At 44.8% G+C, this 19,231-nt stretch overlaps 1 protein-coding gene and 1 long non-coding RNA gene across 3 annotated transcripts; both read left to right on the top strand.

Moving 5' to 3' along the window:
* On the top strand, positions 1-3,328 carry LOC118375404 (uncharacterized). Of its 2 annotated transcripts, none has more exons than XR_004823802.2 (2): positions 1-546; positions 1,361-3,328. It is a non-coding gene; the product is annotated as an uncharacterized LOC118375404 (long non-coding RNA). The 2 variants fall into 2 exon arrangements; XR_004823801.2 differs by lacking the exon at positions 1-546 and adding an exon at positions 862-1,209.
* A 1,216-nt stretch (positions 3,329-4,544) lies between these two features.
* LOC118375405 (peroxiredoxin-6-like) lies at positions 4,545-18,762 on the top strand. Its single transcript, XM_035761947.2, has 5 exons — positions 4,545-4,705; positions 16,337-16,493; positions 16,644-16,790; positions 17,818-17,964; positions 18,201-18,762. The coding sequence occupies exons 1-5, from the start codon at positions 4,614-4,616 to the stop codon at positions 18,327-18,329; spliced, it is 672 nt and encodes a 223-aa protein (XP_035617840.1). The 5' UTR covers positions 4,545-4,613; the 3' UTR covers positions 18,330-18,762.
* Positions 18,763-19,231: the final 469 nt, after the last annotated feature.

Below are 19,231 nucleotides of genomic sequence, written 5' to 3'. Positions count from 1 at the left end.
AGACAATGCAGGTTTGTTTTTAATCGGTCATGTGGTGCCATCTGCTGGCCAGTAATTGACATGTCTAGTATCATTTCAATGAGTTTTAAGAAATTAGCTATGTAGCCTGGAATCTGCATTGAGCCATATTCCGTGTAGGCTAACAGCTATGTGCCTATAGAATAGTCCGTAGGTCTATAGTTTAGGTGCTGATTACTTCATAAACCTAGCCTGGAATCCATGTGCTTCATCAACACATTGCCACTTCATCAACATAACAACCGGCGCTATTGGACCGAGCTAGCTAGTCTCTAATTCTGACCTCCATAATGGCTTGAACCACGTGTTATACTGTTAACACCTAGGGACATGTCTATTGGGGTGGGGGTCTACAGAATGTTGGCATGGGTGGGCATTCAACAACACTGGGGAGGGTAGGTAATTGCTCGGGTGTTACCACCGTGTGTGTGTGTGTGTGTGGCAACACTGTAAGGAGACTAATAATGACAGCCAGGAGATGACACTCGGCAGCAGCTGTTGTGCACACTAATGGAAACTTTGCTTGGGGTGGGTATGGTACCATTTCACCCCCCACACAAACAGAAACATACACGACAATAGCGCAATACCACAGCACCCTACTGTATATGTAATGGGTCTCTTAACCAGGAACCATGCATTATTTTTATGTCTCTCATTCTCACTGTTTTACCAACAGAATTTCACTTCCTCTCTGAAATAAACATTGTTGTTCGATACTTTCCGTCGTTTTATCCTATTTCAGTGTGAAACTCATAGGTTGGCAACGTCTTGATTATCTAACACTGTCTGTCACTTACCAGTAGAACCTGTGACACACAATTAAAACAATATATCGTTAATTCTTGCACACCCATCAACAAATATATATATATATTTTCAAACTACAATAGCTATGGGGGCTATGTAAGGTAAATAAATATACATAAAAAAATATATATACCGCTCCATAGAGCCAGTGACAAAATGCACTATTAGTCTTTACATTTTCATCAACTGTAACTGAATGCCACTTGGCAATTCGTAGAACAGATCGAAAAACTGTAAATGCATTGCATTCCACAACAAAAAAATATTTTAAGAGAAAATTGTGGTGAGGGGGGCGTCACCACCAGCTGGGCCAGCAGGAGGTGGGCACACAAGGCAGCCAGCGTGGCCAGATGGTTAACGGTTTGTCTACACTAGCACACGGTAATGGATGCGTGCGGTTTAGGCCCCCCAGAGTAGCTCGCTTTTGGGTGTGCTGGAAGCTTAAGGCAGCACGTTCGATGTTTCGTCAACAATTCATCATAGCAAGTTTGTATGAAAGTCTGGTTATTACATTTTATGAATTTATTCACAGGTACATTTTAAGATGCTCTAAAACGCTCTGGTGACAAACAAACGTTTCTTCCCTGTTTCCAATCGTCCACAAGGCTGGGATAACCTATTCAAGTAAGTTAAGTAAACAACGTTATATTTCGAATGTAAAATCAAATCATGTATTATTAGCTAACTAGCTACAGTGCAGGCTAGTTCAAATGAGCTACTAATGTAGCTAGCTAACGTTAGCTATCTAGCCAACTTTACATACGTATAGATAGCTAAGTGAATTAAATATCACCCGCTACTTAACTTCGTATTAGTTAGCTATGTTGATGTATTTATCACTGTAAAAAAAACAACACTCCAAATGCATTTGTAGGTAGGTAGGTAGCTAGCTAACAGCCATGGAGAAGGGTGAAAGGATAGCAGCTCCAACTGTCAAAGTGAGAGAGTAGGCTATTCTGGATAGGGTATGGACTTTTGTAGTTCCATTCCCATTAAGTGAGGACAGTGATAATAGTAACATAATATTCAGTGCAGTCTAATTTTAATATAATGAAGTCTGTTTTTTGTGAGGTTTTCTGTCCTCAGATACAGAAGCCGATGAATAATGATGAAGAGGTCCCAATGAAGAGCAGTGGTTCTCAGTCCTGGTCCTGGGAACTCAAAGGGCTGCACATTTCTGTTTCAGCCTTAGCACGACACAGCTGATTCAAATGATCAACTCATCAATCTTCATTTGTGATGCTATCCATGATATGATCCTGCTATTGTCACATGCTACACATGCATCTATCTATCCAATGTTATCATGATTTGTTATGAGGGATATTATACTTTGGTAATCCACAATGACCTGGTGATGTGAAAGTCTAAATGACATTATCTTCCATATTCCTACAGATACCTTGTAACAGGACATTATTTCAAAACGATTGCCTACAGTTACCGTGTAGGGCACTACAAGGTTGGGTGACCAGGGCCATCTGGGACTGCTTCCTGGGGGAATTCGGGTGTGTGAAGGCTACCTGTGTCTTGCATAATATAATGGACACGAGGACCAGGAGGGGATCTGCAACTCGCCACCATGTGCCATAGGACAAGTCTGCTGCTCTTCAGGATGTTTCAAGGATGGGGTCCAACAATGCAGCAAGAGGCGCGAGATCTTCACCTCCTACTTCAGCGTGTGCTGTTCCCTGGCAACACCATAGACTACACTATGAACAACCAAAGGCTCTTTTAAGAGCCATCCACATTGCAATAAGAGTATTCTTCCATTTGCTTAGCTATGTCAACTGCAGATGTTCAATTCCCAGTTGCTCTCCCTTTTAATTTCTATTTCTCAGGTGAGGGTGCTGTTTAGGTAAGGGTGTGGTGTCTGTACAAAAACAAAACAGGCTATTTTAAGTCTCCCATATTGAAAAGATGTAGAACAACTAGACACCCTATAACCCACACCTACACACTTATGTATCAATCTGTTTCATGGGTTGTGCAGTAAGCAGACTCAGGTGTATAACTGTGGCTCCTTCCACATTCAAAGAATAGGCAAGAGGGCCAACCACAGAGAATAGTAACTTGGCTGGGTCTTTCTGTAACTGCGCTATATTGTTTGTCCTCGTAAGTCTGTGCACGTTTTTCCAGCATACATTACTCTGCAGCCACTTAGTGTGGACACCAGGTGTGGCCACACACACAGATTCCTGTTGAACACTTGTCTCTTTAACTACCTTATTTTCTCTAACGGTCTCTGAGAGATTATTAGGGTAGCACTGTAATTCATTAATCATATAATGTCTTCCCTGCTCCTCTGTTCTTTCCCTTTGTCTTTTACAGCTCTCTTGCCACCTCTTTCCTCCTGTTTTTATAATGCACAACAGATGTGCATTGAAGTACAGATTGAACTTGTATTTATAATATTACAATTATATTTATAATGCATATATTATGTAATTATAACATTTGGATAATTAACTTATTTCAATAAAGCATTTCACATTCTCTACTGGTTGAAATGAAGTCTCCGTTGATGAAATACTCCTCGAAGAAGGTAGAGAACATGTTGGAGCGGTTCTGGGCCTCTGACAGTGGAACAAAGTCTTCACAATCCGGACCAGGTCCAGGAGTAGAGCTGATGATGACAAGGGGAGGAGAAGAGAGAAACAGTGAGGAAGGAAGAGTTGTTCAGTCAACAGGATGTTTCAAGTCACCATACCACAAATGTCATGGTAAAATATTGGCCCATGCAAGGTTCTAAAGAGTCTTAAAAAGCAATTGATAGGCCATCCTGGGAACTCTTCCACTAGGAAAGTATGACACAACCTTAACAATTCGAATCAACAACCCAAATGCAGTGTTATGTAAACACATCGATACCGTTATAATCGTGAACAGCCACTTCTGTTTTTCCTTTGACTGCAGGGGTGACACTGTCGGCAGGTTAAAGGCAGGGAACTTTCCCATGGGCCCTGGTATTTGGCGCAGGCCCACCGCCATGCCAGCTACTACAGACCGGCTCGATGATGGAGCCACGATTAAAATGGATACTGCCCTTTGCCTACCACTGAACACAAAATTAATTGGCAGATATAAAGGAAATATCAGACACTTTCGTGAATTGATGAACTGTTTGCCAATTATGCAGCTCTGTGTGTGATATTGTCCAGACCATTAACCTAATGCAGCTTTAAAGGGATGGTTTCACTGTGAAGTAAACAGTACAAGGTGCCAATGAACCAGGGCACGGAGTGGCCAGTGATCTCACCAGGTGCAGAATGCTGCCACAGGCGGAGTCCTCAAAGACGCACACCTCCAGCTGCTTGGAGAGCCACAGGATGCTAGCTAATAACAACCAGTATGTCCCGGGGGCTCGGCCCACCCAGTCTCTGGTGTGAGACTCTGGGTTAGAGCGTTCTAATCACCTGTAAAAGCACACTGGACAGGTATATAGAACGTGCAAAAATGACCATAACAAGTGTTCTAATCACCTGTAAATGCGCACTGGACAGGTGTAAAGAACACGTGTAAAACGTACTGTTGACACTTGAAAAAAGCAAAAAAATGATAACACGTCCAAGTCACCTGAAAACGCTTTTTATAAATAGTTTTTGTATTTTTATCACCTTAAAAGCAAACTGGATAAGTGAAAAAAAAATCATGTCTACAAAAATATGACATTTGACACTTGAAAAATGATCATACTAAGTGTTAAAACCTGTTCCGGGTTAGACGATTTGAACCTGCTGTCATCAGTATGCTGCTACTGGAGCGCGCGGGTCTTCATTGCGACCATGCCCGGACTACTTCTCGGAGATGTGTTTCCTAATTTTGAGGCCGAAACCACTAACGGCAAAATTAAATTCCACGATTTTTTGGGTGACTCGTAAGTAATTTTAAAGGCTGATATGACATTAAATATACCATCGATTGAAATCACGTGTTAGCATTTTGGAATATACTACCTGAGATTCCAGTTTTCCGTTATATAATTGATGTTCTCTTTTCGATTTCACTATATCATTTGCATTCAACAAGGCACCTGTTTCTAAAGAAATGAGACCTAAATCATTCACTTGTAAAAAATAAAGGTTTAGTATAGTTTGGCAAAAGTCGTAAAGCTGATTATGCTGATAGCTGTCATATCCTACTGTACTCTCAAACTCTGTTGGTGTGAATTTTAATCTGATACCTAACGTTATTGGGTATAGCGAGGATGCTTTGACATCTCTATTTTTTCGTAGATATAATAATAAACAGCTATTCTTCCCCTATCTGAATAATATTTAGACATGTATCTTTACTCATGGTCTGTGGTTTTATTTGATCTAGGCCAGTTGGTTGTGTCAGCCTAACTAGGTTGAAACGTCAGAAAAAAAACTGCTTGCTTGCAGCTCAAATCATTTGTTCTCTAAGCCCACTCAATGAAAACGCTGACAACACTGAAATGTCAGTTGCTGCAACAAGACAGTGCTCTGTGGGCACACTTGAGGCCGCCTATATTTTTCTTCTTGGTTACATGATCAAATAAATATTTAGGCTGCTTGGCATAATCGGGTTTAATGTTTTATTAAACATGTTTTATTAAATTATATTAAACATTTAATTATGTCTATTAAACATTTAATTATTTCTTACCCTAAAAAACAATAGTGCTCAAATAATTAAAAATCGAGTGCGTAGAATGGAAGTGTTTTGAGTAGAGATCGTTTACTTTTTTCCCCCCTTTTTCGTGGTATCCAATTGTTTTAGTAGCTACTATCTTGTCTCATCGCTACAACTCCCGTACGGGCTCGGGAGAGATGAAGGTTGAAAGTCATGCGTCCTCCGATACACAACCCAACCAAGCCGCACTGCTTCTTAACACAGCGCGCATCCGACCCGGTTGCCAGCCGCACCAATGTGTCAGGGGAAACACCGTGCATGGCAACCTTGGTTTAGCGCGCACTGCGCCCGGCCCGCCACAGGAGTCGCTGGTGCCCTCCCTAACCCGGACGACGCTAGGCCAATTGTGCGTCGCCCCATGGACCTCCCGGTCGCGGCCGGTAACGACAGAACGAGTCTCTGATGGCACAGCTGGCGCTGTAGTACAGCGCCCTTAACCACTGCGCCACCCAGGAGGCCAAATTGTTCACTTTTTGATAAAAGTAGCACATTTGGCAGAAATGCATATTTATGTACCCTGAAAATGTGATGGACAGAGGAAGAGAGAGGAAGATACAGAGAGATGGAGAGATTAGCCTAGCATAGGAATGTCAGCCTTTCTGTCTCCCTGCTCCTGTGTTTCTGTTTTAGTGGAGCGGCTAAGCTGTAAAATTTGACTCAATTGTTCACTTTGTGATAAAAGTACCATATTTGGTACAGAGGTAGATTTGGGTACCTTGAAAAGATTTAGATATGGAGCCGCCCCAGATTTGGCCCTTGGAGCTGTGGTGGCTCTCTTACAAAATACCCCACGACTGTAACATGAGTTTACAATTCAGAAGGACTGCTTTGAGGTAAAGGCACCAAATTTGCCACAGAGCTAGATGTATGGACCCTGAAAAGATTTAGATATTGTGTCACCACAGATTTGGCCCCAGGGAGCTGTGGTAGCCATCTTACTAAATGACTACAGACTGACCCACTATTTCACAAACCTTTAATCTACAGTGCATTCAGAAAGTATTCAGACCACTTGACTTTTTCTACATTTTGTTACATTACAACCTTATTCTAAAATGGATTAAATAGTCCCCCCCCCCCTCATCAATCTACACACAATGCCCCATAATGACAAAGCAAACGCAGGTTATTAGACATTTTTGCAAATGTATTTTAAAAAAAAAACTGAAATATCACATTTACTGAAGTATTCAAATCCTTTACTCAGCACTTTGTTGTAGCACCTTTGGCAGCGATTACAGTCTCGATTATTCTTAGGTATGATGCTACAAGCTTGGCACACCTGTATTTGGGGAGTTTCTTCCATTCTTCTCTGCAGATCCTCTCAAGCCCTTGTCAGGTTGAATGGAGAGCTTCGCTGCACAACTAAACTCAGCAAAAAAAGAAACGTCCTCTCACTGTCAACTGTGTTTATTTTCAGCAAACTTAACATGTGTAAATATTTGTATGAATATACAGTGGGGGGAAAAAGTATTTAGTCAGCCACCAATTGTGCATGTTCTCCCACTTAAAAAGATAAGAGAGGCGTGTAATTTTCATCATAGGTACACTTCAACTATGACAGACAAAAAAAAAATTTAATCCAGAAAATCACATTGTAGGATTTTTTATGAATTTATTTGCAAATTATGGTGGAAAATAAGTATTTGGTCAATAACAAAAGTTTATCTCAATACTTTGTTATATACCCTTTGTTGGCAATGACAGAGGTCAAACGTTTTCTGTAAGTCTTCACAAGGTTTTCACACACTGTTGCTGGTATTTTGGCCCATTCCTCCATACAGATCTCCTCTAGAGCAGTGATGTGTTGGGGCTGTTGCTGGGCAACACGGACTTTCAACTCCCTCCAAAGATTTTCTATGGGGTTGAGATCTGGAGACTGGCTAGGCCACTCCAGGACCTTGAAATGCTTCTTACGAAGCCACTCCTTCGTTGCCCTGGTGGTGTGTTTGGGATCATTGTCATGCTGAAAGACCCAGCCAAGTTTCATCTTCAATGCCCTTGCTGATGGAAGGAGGTTTTCACTCAAAATCTCACGATACATGGCCCCATTCATTCTTTCCTTTACACGGATCAGTCGTCCTGGTCCCTTTGCAGAAAAACAGCCCCGAAGCATGATGTTTCCACCCCCATTATTCACAGTAGGTGTGGTGTTCTTTGGATGCAACTCAGCATTCTTTGTCCTCCAAACACGACAAGTTGAGTTTTTACCAAAAAGTTGACATTCTCCCAATCTTCTTCTGGATCATCCAAATGCTCTCTAGCAAACTTCAGACGGGCCTGGACATGTACTGGCTTAAGCAGGGAGACATGTCTGGCACTGCAGGATTTGAGTCCCTGGCAGTGTAGTGTGTTACTGATGGTAGGCTTTGTTACTTTGGTCCCAGCTCTCTGCAGGTCATTCACTAGGTCCCCCCGTGTGGTTCTGGGATTTTTGCTCACCGTTCTTGTGATCATTTTAAGACCACTGAGTGAGATCTTGCGTGGAGCCCCAGATCGAGGGAGATTATCAGTGGTCTTGTATGTCTTCCATTTCCTAATAATTGCTCCCACAGTTGATTTCTTCAAACCAAGCTATTGCATTTTCCGTCTTCCCAGCCTGGTGCAGGTCTACAATTTTGTTTCTGGTGTCCTTTGACGGCTCTTTCGTCTTGGCCATAGTGGAGTTTGGAGTGTGACTGTTTGAGGTTGTGGACAGGTGTCTTTTATACTGATAACAAGTTCAAACAGGTGCCATTAATACGGGTAACGATTGGAGGACAAGAGGAGCCTGTTAAGGAAGAAGTTACAGGTCTGTGAGAGCCAGAAATCTTGCTTGTAGGTGACCAAATACTTATTTTCCACCATCATTTTCAAATACATTCATTAAAAATCATACAATGTGATTTTCTGGATTTTTGTCTTCTCATTTTGTCTGTCATGGTTGAAGTGTACCTATGATGAAAATTACAGGTCTCTCTCATTTTTTTAAGTGGGAGAACTTGCATAATTGGTGGCTGACTAAATACTGTTTTACCCCGGTGTAGCAAGATTCAACAACTGAGACATACACTGAACAAGTTCCACAGACATGTGACAAACAGAAATTAAATAATGTGTAAAAAAACTAACAGTCAGTATCTGGTGTGGCCACCAGCTTCATTAAGTACTGCAGTGCATCTCCTCATGGACTGCACCAGATTTGCCAGTTCTTGCTGTGAGATGTTACCCCACTCTTCCACCAAGGCGCCTGCAAGTTCCCGGACATTTTTGGGGGGAATGGCCCTAGCCCTCACCCTCCGATCTAACAGGTCCCAGACGTGCTCAATGGGATTGAGATCCAGGCTCTTCGCTGGCCATGGCAGATCACTGACATTCATGTCTTGCAGGAAATCATTCACAGAATGAGCAGTATGACTGGTGGCATTGTCATGCTGGAGGGTCATGTCAGGATGAGCCTGCAGGAAGGGTACCACATGAGGGAGAAGGATGTCTTCCCTGTAACGCACAGCGTTGAGATTGCCTGCAATGACAACAAGCTCAGTCCGATGATGCTGTGGCGTGATGCTGTGGCGCTATATGCATATCCTATCTTCTGGGCCTGAGTAAAAGGCGGTTTAATTTGGGCACACTTTTCATCCAAAATTCTTAATGCTGCCCCCTACCCTAGAGAAGTTAATTGTTTATGGTTAATTGAACAAGCATGGGAAACTGTGTTTAAACTCTTTACAATGAAGATCTGTGAAGTTATTTGAATTTTTACAAATTATCTTTGAAAGAAAAGGTACTGAAAAAGGGCTGTTTATTTTTTTGCTGAGTTTATATTCAGGTCTCTCCAGAGATGCTCAATCGGGTTGAAGTCCGGGCTCTGTCTGTGCCACTCTAGGACATTCAGAGACTCCTGCGTTGTCTTGGCTGTGTGCTTAGGGTTGTTGACCTGTTGGAAGGTGAACCTTCGCCCCAGTCTGAGGTCCTGAGCCCCCTGTGGCAGGTTTTCATCAAGGATTTCTCTGTACTTTGCTCCATATATCTTTCCCTCAAACCTGACTAGTCTCCCAGTCCCTGCAGCTGCAAAACATCCCCATAACATGATGCTGCCACCACCATGCTTCACCGTAGGGATGGTGCCAGGTTTCCTCCAGATGCTTTGCATTCAGGCCAAAAAGTTCAATCTTGGTTTCATCAGACCAGCGAATCTTGTTTCTCATGGTCTGATAGTCCTTTACGTGCCTTTTGGCAACTCTAAGCGGGCTGTCATGTTTCTTTTAATGAGGAGTGGCTTCCGTCTGGCCACTCTACCATAAAGGCCTGATTGGTGGCGTGCTGCAGAGATGGTTGTCCTTCTGGAAGATGCTCCCATCTCCACAGAGGAACTCTTGAGCGCTGTCATACAGACCATCAGTTTCTTGGTCACCTCTCTGACCCAGGCCCTTCTCCCCCGATTGCTCAGTTTGGCCGTGTGGCCAGCTCTACGAAGAATCTTGGTGGTTCCAAAGGCCATCATCCCAGAGTCGCCTCTTCACTGTTGACGTTGAGACTAGTGTTTTGCGGGTACTATTAAAGGAACCTGCCAGTTGAGGACTTGTGAGGTATCTGTTTCTCAAACTAGACACTCTAATGTACATGTCCTCTTGCTCAGTTGTGCACCGGGGCCTCCCACTCCTCTTTCTGTTCTGGTTAGAGACAGTTTGCACTGTTCTGTGAAGGGAGTAGTACACAGCGTTGTATGAGATCTTCAGTTTCTTGGCAATTTCTCACATGGAATAGCCTTCATTTCTCAGAACAAGAATAGACTGACAAGTTTCAGAAGAAAAGAAGAAGAGTCTTTGTTTCTGGACATTTTGAGCCTGTAATTGAACCCACAAATGCTGATGCTCCAGATACTCAACTAGTCTAAAGAAGGACAGTTTTATTGCTTCGTAAATCAGGACAACAGTTTTCAGCTGTGCTAACATAATTGCAAAATGGTTTTCTAATGATCAATTAGTCTTTGAAAATGATAAACTTGGATTAGCTAACGCAACGTGCCATTGGAACACAGGAGTGATGGTTGCTGATAATGGGCCTCTGTTCTCCTATGTAGATATTCCATTAAAAAAATCAGTCGTTTCCAGTTACAATAGTAATTTACAACATTAACAATGTCTACACTGTATTTCTGATCAATTTGATGTTATTTTAATGGCCAAAAAAATGTGCTTTTCTTTCAAAAACAAGGACATTTCTAAGTGACCCCAAACTTTTGAACGGTAGGTATTTTTGTTTTGTATTTTTAATAAATGTGAAAATATTTCCCCAAAAATGTTTTCGCTTTGTCATGATGAGGTATTGTGTGTAGATTGATGAGGGGGGATTATTTAGTAATTTTTAGAAAAAGGCTGTAACATAACAACATGCGGAAAAAGAGAAGTTGTCTGAATACTTTTCAAATGCACTGTATATAAAGTCATGGCCTATACTTATTGGCCTCAATCTGTTTAAAATGTTTAACAGAGTACAATACAATAAGTACATAGGGAAATACAGCAGTTATCTTTTGTAGGAAAAATAATATTTCTGAGACTGTGTATCTGAGGTGAGTTAGAACGCTCTATAGATGAGGTAGCCCTGCCTGCGACTTACAACCAGCTTTGGCCCAGAACAGAATATTATTTTGGTCAACTGGTTAAGTATCACGACGTCCGCCGAAGTCGGCTCCTCTCCTTGTTCGGGCGGCGTTCGGCGATCGACGTCACAGGCTTTCTAGCCATCGCCACTCCATTTTTCATGTATCCATTTGTTTTGTCTTGTTTTCATACACACCTGGTTTTCATTTCCCCAATCAATCTACTTGTATTTAACCTCTGATTCCCATCATGTTTTGTGTGTAATTATTTTCATGTCTAGTGATGTTCGTTTAGCGCTTTGCTTTATTGTTCCGTTTTTTGAGTGTGTTTGTTTTGTGCTCCCGGTTTGGAACTACAATAAAGTGAGCTTTATTTAATCATACTCTGCTCTCCTGCACCTGACTTCACCTTCATATACACCATGACATTAAGACGTTGGGTTCCAGAGAAAATGGCTACTAAAGCTACTTTGCAATGCAAGGAGCAAATACAGTAACTTCAGCTGTACATGGGAAAACACCCCATTGAGTTGGAATAGTTCACAATTGCTGTGGACAACAAATCTTTCAAGCTGTAATATATTTATTTCAACCAATTTCATGATCAAAAGTATGACCCACTAGTTTTTCTACTTGCATTTGAATATGTTCTGCTATTTCAACAAAGTAAAGGCTATGTTCAGTATGCCACAGTTCGGTATGCCATGGACATTTGGTGGTGATTGAGGCAGTATCGGGTAGATGTGTACTTACTCCCTAAGGGACCTCTAAAAGTCATGGCTCCCTATCTAAATATTTTCAGGATATATAAATTGAACTCTTTGTCAAATTTGGTGTTTATCAACAACAACAAAAAATGACTTTGTAACTGCAATATTGTGTTACCAACAGTGGCCATTTTGTAAGATACCTGCCTTGGCCCCCAGGGGCCAAATCTGTGGTGGCTCCATATCTTAATCTTTTCAGCGTCAATAAATCTAGCACCATGACTAATTTGTTGCCTTTTTGTCAAAGCAGTCCTTCTGAATTGTAACATAGTGTTACAGTCGAGGGCTATTTTGAAAAAGGACTGCCACGCCCTCCAGAAGCCAAATATGTGGTGACTCCATATCTAAATCTTTTCAAGGTACCCAAATCTACCTTTGTACCAAATGTGGTGCATTTATCACAAAGTGAACGATTTGAGTCAAATTTGACAGCTTAGCTGCTCCACTAAAACAGAAACACAGGAGCAGGGAGACAAAAAGGCTGACATTCCTATAATAGGCCCCTACTAATCTATCTCTCCCTCTGTATCTTCCTCTCTTTTCCTCTGTCCATCACTCCCCCCTCTCCCTCTGTATCTTCCTCTCTCTCCCTCTGTCCATCACGCCCCCCTCTCTCTGTATCTTCCTCTGTCCATCATGCCCCCCTCTCTCTGTATCTTCCTCTCTCTCCCTCTGTCCATCACTCCCCCCCTCTCTCTCTGTATCTTCCTCTGTCCATCACGCCCCCCCTCTCTCTGTATCTTCCTCTGTCCATCATGCCCCCCCTCTCTCTGTATCTTCCTCTCTCTCCCTCTGTCCATCACTCCCCCTCTCTCTCTGTATCTTCCTCTGTCCATCACGCCCCCTCTCTCTGTATCTTCCTCTCTCTCCTCTGTCCATCACTCCCCCTCTCTCTCTGTATCTTCCTCTGTCCATCACGCCCCCCCTCTCTCTGTATCTTCCTCTGTCCATCATGCCCCCTCTCTCTGTATCTTCCTCTCTCTCCCTCTGTCCATCACTCCCCCTCTCTCTCTCTGTATCTTCCTCTGTCCATCACACCCCCTCTCCCTCTTCCTCTGTCCATCACTCCCCCTCTCTCTCTCCCTCTGTCCATCACTCCCCCTCTCTTCTCTGTATCTTCCTCTCTCTCCCTCTGTCCATCACTCCCTCTCTCTCTCTGTATCTTACTCTCTCTCCCTCTGTCTATCACTCCCCCTCTCTGTGACTTCCTCTCTCTCTCTCCCATCTTCCTCTGTCCATCACTCCCCCCTCTCTTCTCTGTATCTTCCTCTCTCTCCCTCTGTCCATCACTCCCCTCTCTCTCTGTATCTTACTCTCTCTCCCTCTGTCTATCACTCCCCCCCTCTCTCTGTGACTTCCTCTCTCTCTCTCCCTCTCTCTCTGTATCTTCCTCTGTCCATCACTCCCCCCTCTCTCTGTATCTTCCTCTCTCTCCATCACTCCCCCCTCTCTCTCTGTATCTTACTCTCTCTCCCTCTGTCTATCACTCCCCCCCCTCTCTCTGTATCTTCTCTCTCTCCCTCTGTCCATCACTCCCCCTCTCTCTCTGTATCTTACTCTCTCTCCCTCTGTCTATCACTCCCCCCCTCTCTCTGTGACTTCCTCTCTCTCTCCCCCTCTCTCTGTATCTTCCTCTCTCTCCCTCTGTCCATCACTCCCTCTCTCTCTGTATCTTCCTCTGACCATCACACCCCCCTCTCTCTCTGTATCTTACTCTGTCCCTCTGTCCATCACTCCCCCTCTCCCTCTGTATCTTCCTCTGTCCTCTGTCCATCACTCCCCCTCTCCCTCTGTATCTTCCTCTGTCCTCTGTCCATCACTCCCCCCTCTCTCTGTATCTTCCTCTCTCTCCCTCTGTCTATCACTCCCCCCCTCTCTCTGTAACTTCCTCTCTCTCTCTCCATATCTTCCTCTGTCCCTCTGTCCATCACTCCCCCCTCTCCCTCTGTATCTTCCTCTGTCCCTCTCTCCCCCCTCTCCCTCTGCATCTTCCTCTGTCCCTCTGTCCATCACTCCCCCCCTCTCTCTGTATCTTCCTCTCTCTCCCTCTGTCCATCACTCCCCCCCTCTCTCTGTAACTTCCTCTCTCTCTCTCCCTCTCTCTCTGTATCTGACCATCACACCCCCCTCTCCCTCTGTATCTTCCTCTGTCCATCACTCACCCCCTCTCTCTCTATCTTCCTCTCCCTCTGTCCATCACTCCCCCCCTCCCTTTGTATCTTCCTCTGTCCATCACTCACCCCCTCTCTCTCTATCTTCCTCTCTCCCTCTGTCCATCACTCCCCCCCTTCCTTTGTATCTTCCTCTGTCCATCACTCCCCCCTCTCTCTCTGTATCTTCCTCTCTCTCCCTATGGTCCATCACTCCCCACCTCTCTCTCTTCCTCTGTCCATCACTCCCCCTCTCTCTGTATCTTCCTCTCTCTCCCTCTGTCCATCACTCCCCTCTCCCTTTGTATCTTCCTCTCTCTCCCTCTGTCCATTACTCCCCCCTCTCTCTCTGTATCTTCCTCTGTCCATCACTCCCCCTCTCCCTCTGTATCTTCCTCTCTCCCTCTGCCCATCACCCCCCCTCTCTCTGTAACTTCCTCTCTCTCTGTATCTTCCTCTGACCATCACTCCTCCTCTGTATCTTCCTCTGTCCCTCTGTCCATTACACCCCCCTCTCTGTATCTTTCCTCTCTCTCCCTCTGTCTATCACTCCCCCCCTCTCTCTGTAACTTCCTCTCTCTCTCTCCCTCTCTCTCTGTATCTTCCTCTGACCATCACACCCCCCTCTCCCTCTGTATCTTACTCTGTCCCTCTGTCCATCACTCCCACCTCTCCCTCTGTATCTTCATCTGTCCCTCTGTCCATCACTCCCCCCTCTCCCTCTTTATCTTCCTCTGTCCCTCTGTCCATCACTCCCCCCCTCTCTCTGTATCTTCCTCTCTCTCCCTCTGTCTATCACTCCCCCCCTCTCTCTGTAACTTCCTCTCTCTCTCCCTCTCTCTGCATCTTCCTCTGACCATCACACCCCCATCTCCCTTTGTATCTTCCTCTGTCCATCACTCACTTCCTCTCTCCCTCTGTCCATCACTCCCCCCCTCCCTTTGTATCTTCCTCTGTCCATCACTCACCCCCTCTCTCTCTATCTTCCTCTCTCCCTCTGTCCATCACTCCCCCCCTTCCTTTGTATCTTCCTCTGTCCATCACTCCCCCCTCTCTCTCTGTATCTTCCTCTCTCCCTATGGTCCATCACTCCCCACCTCTCTCTCTTCCTCTGTGCATCACTCCCCCCTCCCTTTGTATCTTCCTCTGTCCATCACTCCCCCCTCCCTTTGTATCTTCCTCTGTCCATCACTCCCCTCCCTTTGTATCTTCCTCTGTCCATCACTCCCCCCTCCCTTTGTATCTTCCTCTGTCCATCACTCCCCCCTCTCTCTGTATCTTCCTCTGACCATCACACCCCCATCTCCCTCTGTATCTTCCTCTGTCCATCACTCACCCCCTCTCTCTCTATCTTCCCTCTCCCCCCCCTCCCTTTGTATCTTCCTCTGTCCATCACTCACCCCCTCTCTCTCTATCTTCCTCTCTCCCTCTGTCCATCACTCCCCCTTCCTTTGTATCTTCCTCTGTCCATCACTCCCCCTCTCTCTGTATCTTCCTCTCTCTCCCTATGGTCCATCACTCCCCACCTCTCTCTTCCTCTGTGCATCACTCCCCCTCCCTTTGTATCTTCCTCTGTCCATCACTCCCCCTCCCTTTGTATCTTCCTCTGTCCATCACCCCCTCCCTTTGTATCTTCCTCTGTCCATCACTCCCCCCCTCCCTTTGTATCTTCCTCTCTCTCCCTATGGTCCATCACTCCCCCCTCTCTCTCTGTATCTTCCTCTCTCTCCCTATGGTCCATCACTCCCCACCTCTTTCTCTCTTCCTCTGTCCATCACTCCCCCCCTCCCTTTGTATCTTCCTCTGTCCATCACTCCCTCTCTCTCTGTATCTTCCTCTCTCTCCCTATGGTCCATCACTCCCCACCTCTCTCTCTCCTCTGTCCATCACTCCCTCTCTCTCTGTATCTTCCTCTCTCCCTCTGTCCATCTCTCTGTATCTTCCTCTCTCTCCCTCTGTCCATCACTCCCCCTCTCTCTCTCTCTTCCTCTGTCCATCACTCCCCCCTCTCTCCTCCTCTCTCTCCCTCTGTCCATCACTCCCCCCCTCTCTCTCTCTTCCTCTGTCCATCACTCCCCCTCTCTGTCTTCCTCTGTCCATCACTCCCCCCTCTCTCTCTCTCCCTCTGTCCATCACTCCCCCCTCTCTCTGTATCTTCCTCTCTCTCCCTCTGTCCATCATTCCCCCCCCCTCTCTCTCTGTATCTTCCTCTCTCTCCCTCTGTCCATCATTCCCCCCCTCTCTCTCTGTATCTTCCTCTCTCTCCCTCTGTCCATCACTCCCGCCCCCTCTTTCTCTGTATCTTCCTCTTTCTCCCTCTGTCCATCACTCCCACCCCCCTCTCTCTGTAGCTGGGGTATCCTGTTCTCCCACCCCCGTGACTACACCCCTGTCTGCACCACAGAGCTGGGCCGAGCAGCCAAACTCAGCGACGAGTTCAGCAGGCGCAACGTGAAGATGATCGCCCTGTCCATTGACAGTCTAGAGGACCACCGTGGCTGGACCAAGGTATAGGCTGTTCCCAAATGGCACTCCTTTATAATGCACTACTTTTGACCAGGTCAAAAGGGAATAGGGTGCCATTTGGGACACCCAGTTGTGAGTGTGTCAACCAATGACCAGTGTATAGTAATGGACGGATGTGCTGTGGTCCTGTAGGACATCTTGGCCTACAACAATGAGGAGTCTGGCTGTGCGTTCCCCTTCCCCATCATAGCAGACAATCAGAGGGAGCTGGCAGTGGCCCTGGGCATGCTGGACCCAGATGAGAAGGACAAGGACGGCATGCCCCTCACTGCCCGCTGTGTGAGTGTCGAAACATGCATGCACACACATGTACACAGGTACAGACAAACAAAAAACACACACTTCGAGCCACATTTTCTCTCCCTTTCTTCCTGTCAGTATCTCTACCGTTTCTGTTTCTGTAAGTCATTGTCCACCATGAGATCGTCCTCCTCTTTCTGGTGCTCTATCTTCCATAAACATTACTTATTCATGCTGATGCAAGCAGCCTACCTTCACTGGCTAGTATGAGTTAACTACCCACGCCCCACCACCCCGTCTGGCAAAAACACTCATTACCTCAGCCCCTTGCTGCATGATGTCATCTTTTTACATGAATCAGTGAGGGTGATATCACCGCATGATGGCTGCCTGTTCGTGAACACAGCCCTTATCTGCTACACTCTCTCACTCTGTCACACACACACACACTTTTTCTCGCCCGCTAACCATTTGCCATGTGAGTAAATGCATCCCCAGTGGTGTAAAGTACTTAGGTAAAAAATACTTGAAGGTACTACTTAAGTAGTTTTTGGGGGTATCTGTACTTTACTATTTATATTTTTTGACTACTTTTACTTTTACTTCACTACATTCCTAAAGAAAATAATACATTTTTTACTCCATACATTTTCCCCGACACCCAAAAGTACTTGTTATATGATGAATGCTTAGCAGGACAGGAAAATGGTCCAAGTCACGCAAGTGGTCATCCCTACGGTCTGATCTGGCAGACTCACTACATATAAATGCATCGTTTGTAAATTATGCATTTTAAAAACAAGAAAATGGTGACATCTGCTTTGCTTAATAAGGAATTTTAAATTATTTATACTTTTACTTTTGATACTTAAGTATATTTAGAACCAAATACTTTTACACTTTTACTCAAGTAGTATTTTACTGGGTGACTTCTACTTGAGTAACTTTCTATTAAGGTATTTATACTTTTACTCAAGTATGACAGTTGGGTATTTTTTCCACCAATGCTCAGCCCCTACCTGCCTAATGCCATCCCACCAAAGTGTGACATGTTTTTATGTCTCAGGTTTTTGTGATTGGCCAAGACAAGAAGCTGAAGCTGTCCCTGCTCTACCCTGCCACAACGGGGCGTAACTTTGATGAGATCCTGAGAGTGGTCGACTCCCTGCAGCTCACAGCAAAGAACCGGGTGGCCACCCCTGCTGATTGGCAGGTCAGTCAGCCAATCCATATCAAGCTCTATAGCCTGACAGTGGAATTTGCAGCATCCTTCAGGAAGTATTATCAATCAAATATAAATGGAAGCTTGAGTGACCCAATAGACAGTCAGTTAACATCATCATTCATCACATCTCCAAACACTTAGAATCCATTGTCAGTCGGCATGCCACTTATGCCCATTTCTATTTTCTCTGCTAACTCCCCTTCTCATTCCCTCTCTCTGTCCAGCCTGGCGAGCGTGTGATGGTTCCTCCAAATATCCCCGAGGAGGAGGCAGCAGCCATGTTCCCTGCAGGGGTCTACACCAAAGAGCTACCCTCAGAAAGGAAGTACCTGCGCTACACGCCTCAGCCATGAGGGGCAGCAGAGGATCACACCTATAGTCACACAGCCTCCCACACAACCACAGAGGGAGATGATGAGGACAATGAAAGGGATTGCCATTCTCTTTAGGATGATGAAATGCTGGTCATATCAGATTGACTGGTAGCATTTTGCTGATAATATGGTGTCAGGACGTGTTGCATTTGTTGTAGTACTCGCATGTTCAAAGACACATAGCAGACAACTCAATTTATTGAGTTGAATGTGCAGTTGTCAGGTTTAAGATGTATTAAATACTTTGGACAGGTGTGCTGCCTTACTTCTCATAGTGAGACGATTAATAAAACGCCTTCAACAGCAACACAGCCTTTTGTTTCACTTCAATGTTACTTATTGCAGTCAATAAAGCAACCGTAACCCGACACCATAATTTGCAAATAAATTCATTAAAAATCCTACAATGTGATTTTCTGGATTTTTTTCTCTCATTTTGTCTGTCATAGTTGAAGTGTACCTAAGATGAAAATTACAGGCCTCTCTTATCTTTTTAAGTGGGAGAACTTGCACAATTAGTGGCTGACTAAATACCTTTTTGCCCCACTATATGTAACATAGCGGGACAGAAATCAAATACAGGTCTGGTTGGTGTAGGATGATCTGCCATTGGGTCTGGACATGAACCAGTCCTGATAACTCAGCTGTGTGCGATTTGAGCATTCCTCTGTGTCACCAGGAGAACATCAGAGGACACTGGTCTTTGATCCTGTACAGCACAGGGAATAGGAACACACATTCCTCTACGGCCTGCTTGGACAGCAGGAGACAGAGAGGTTAGAGATGAGATCAGAGGTTAGAGATGTGATAAGAGGAGATCAGAGAAATAATGTGTGTGATAGAGAGATCAAAGAGAGGACATGAGAGAGGGATTCATGATA

The sequence above is a fragment of the Oncorhynchus keta genome, chromosome 23 (assembly GCF_023373465.1).
Source record: "Oncorhynchus keta strain PuntledgeMale-10-30-2019 chromosome 23, Oket_V2, whole genome shotgun sequence".
Lineage (NCBI taxonomy): Eukaryota > Metazoa > Chordata > Actinopteri > Salmoniformes > Salmonidae > Oncorhynchus > Oncorhynchus keta.
The sequence above is the reverse complement of the archived record's forward strand: the minus strand, read 5'-3'. Positions and strand labels throughout refer to the sequence as shown.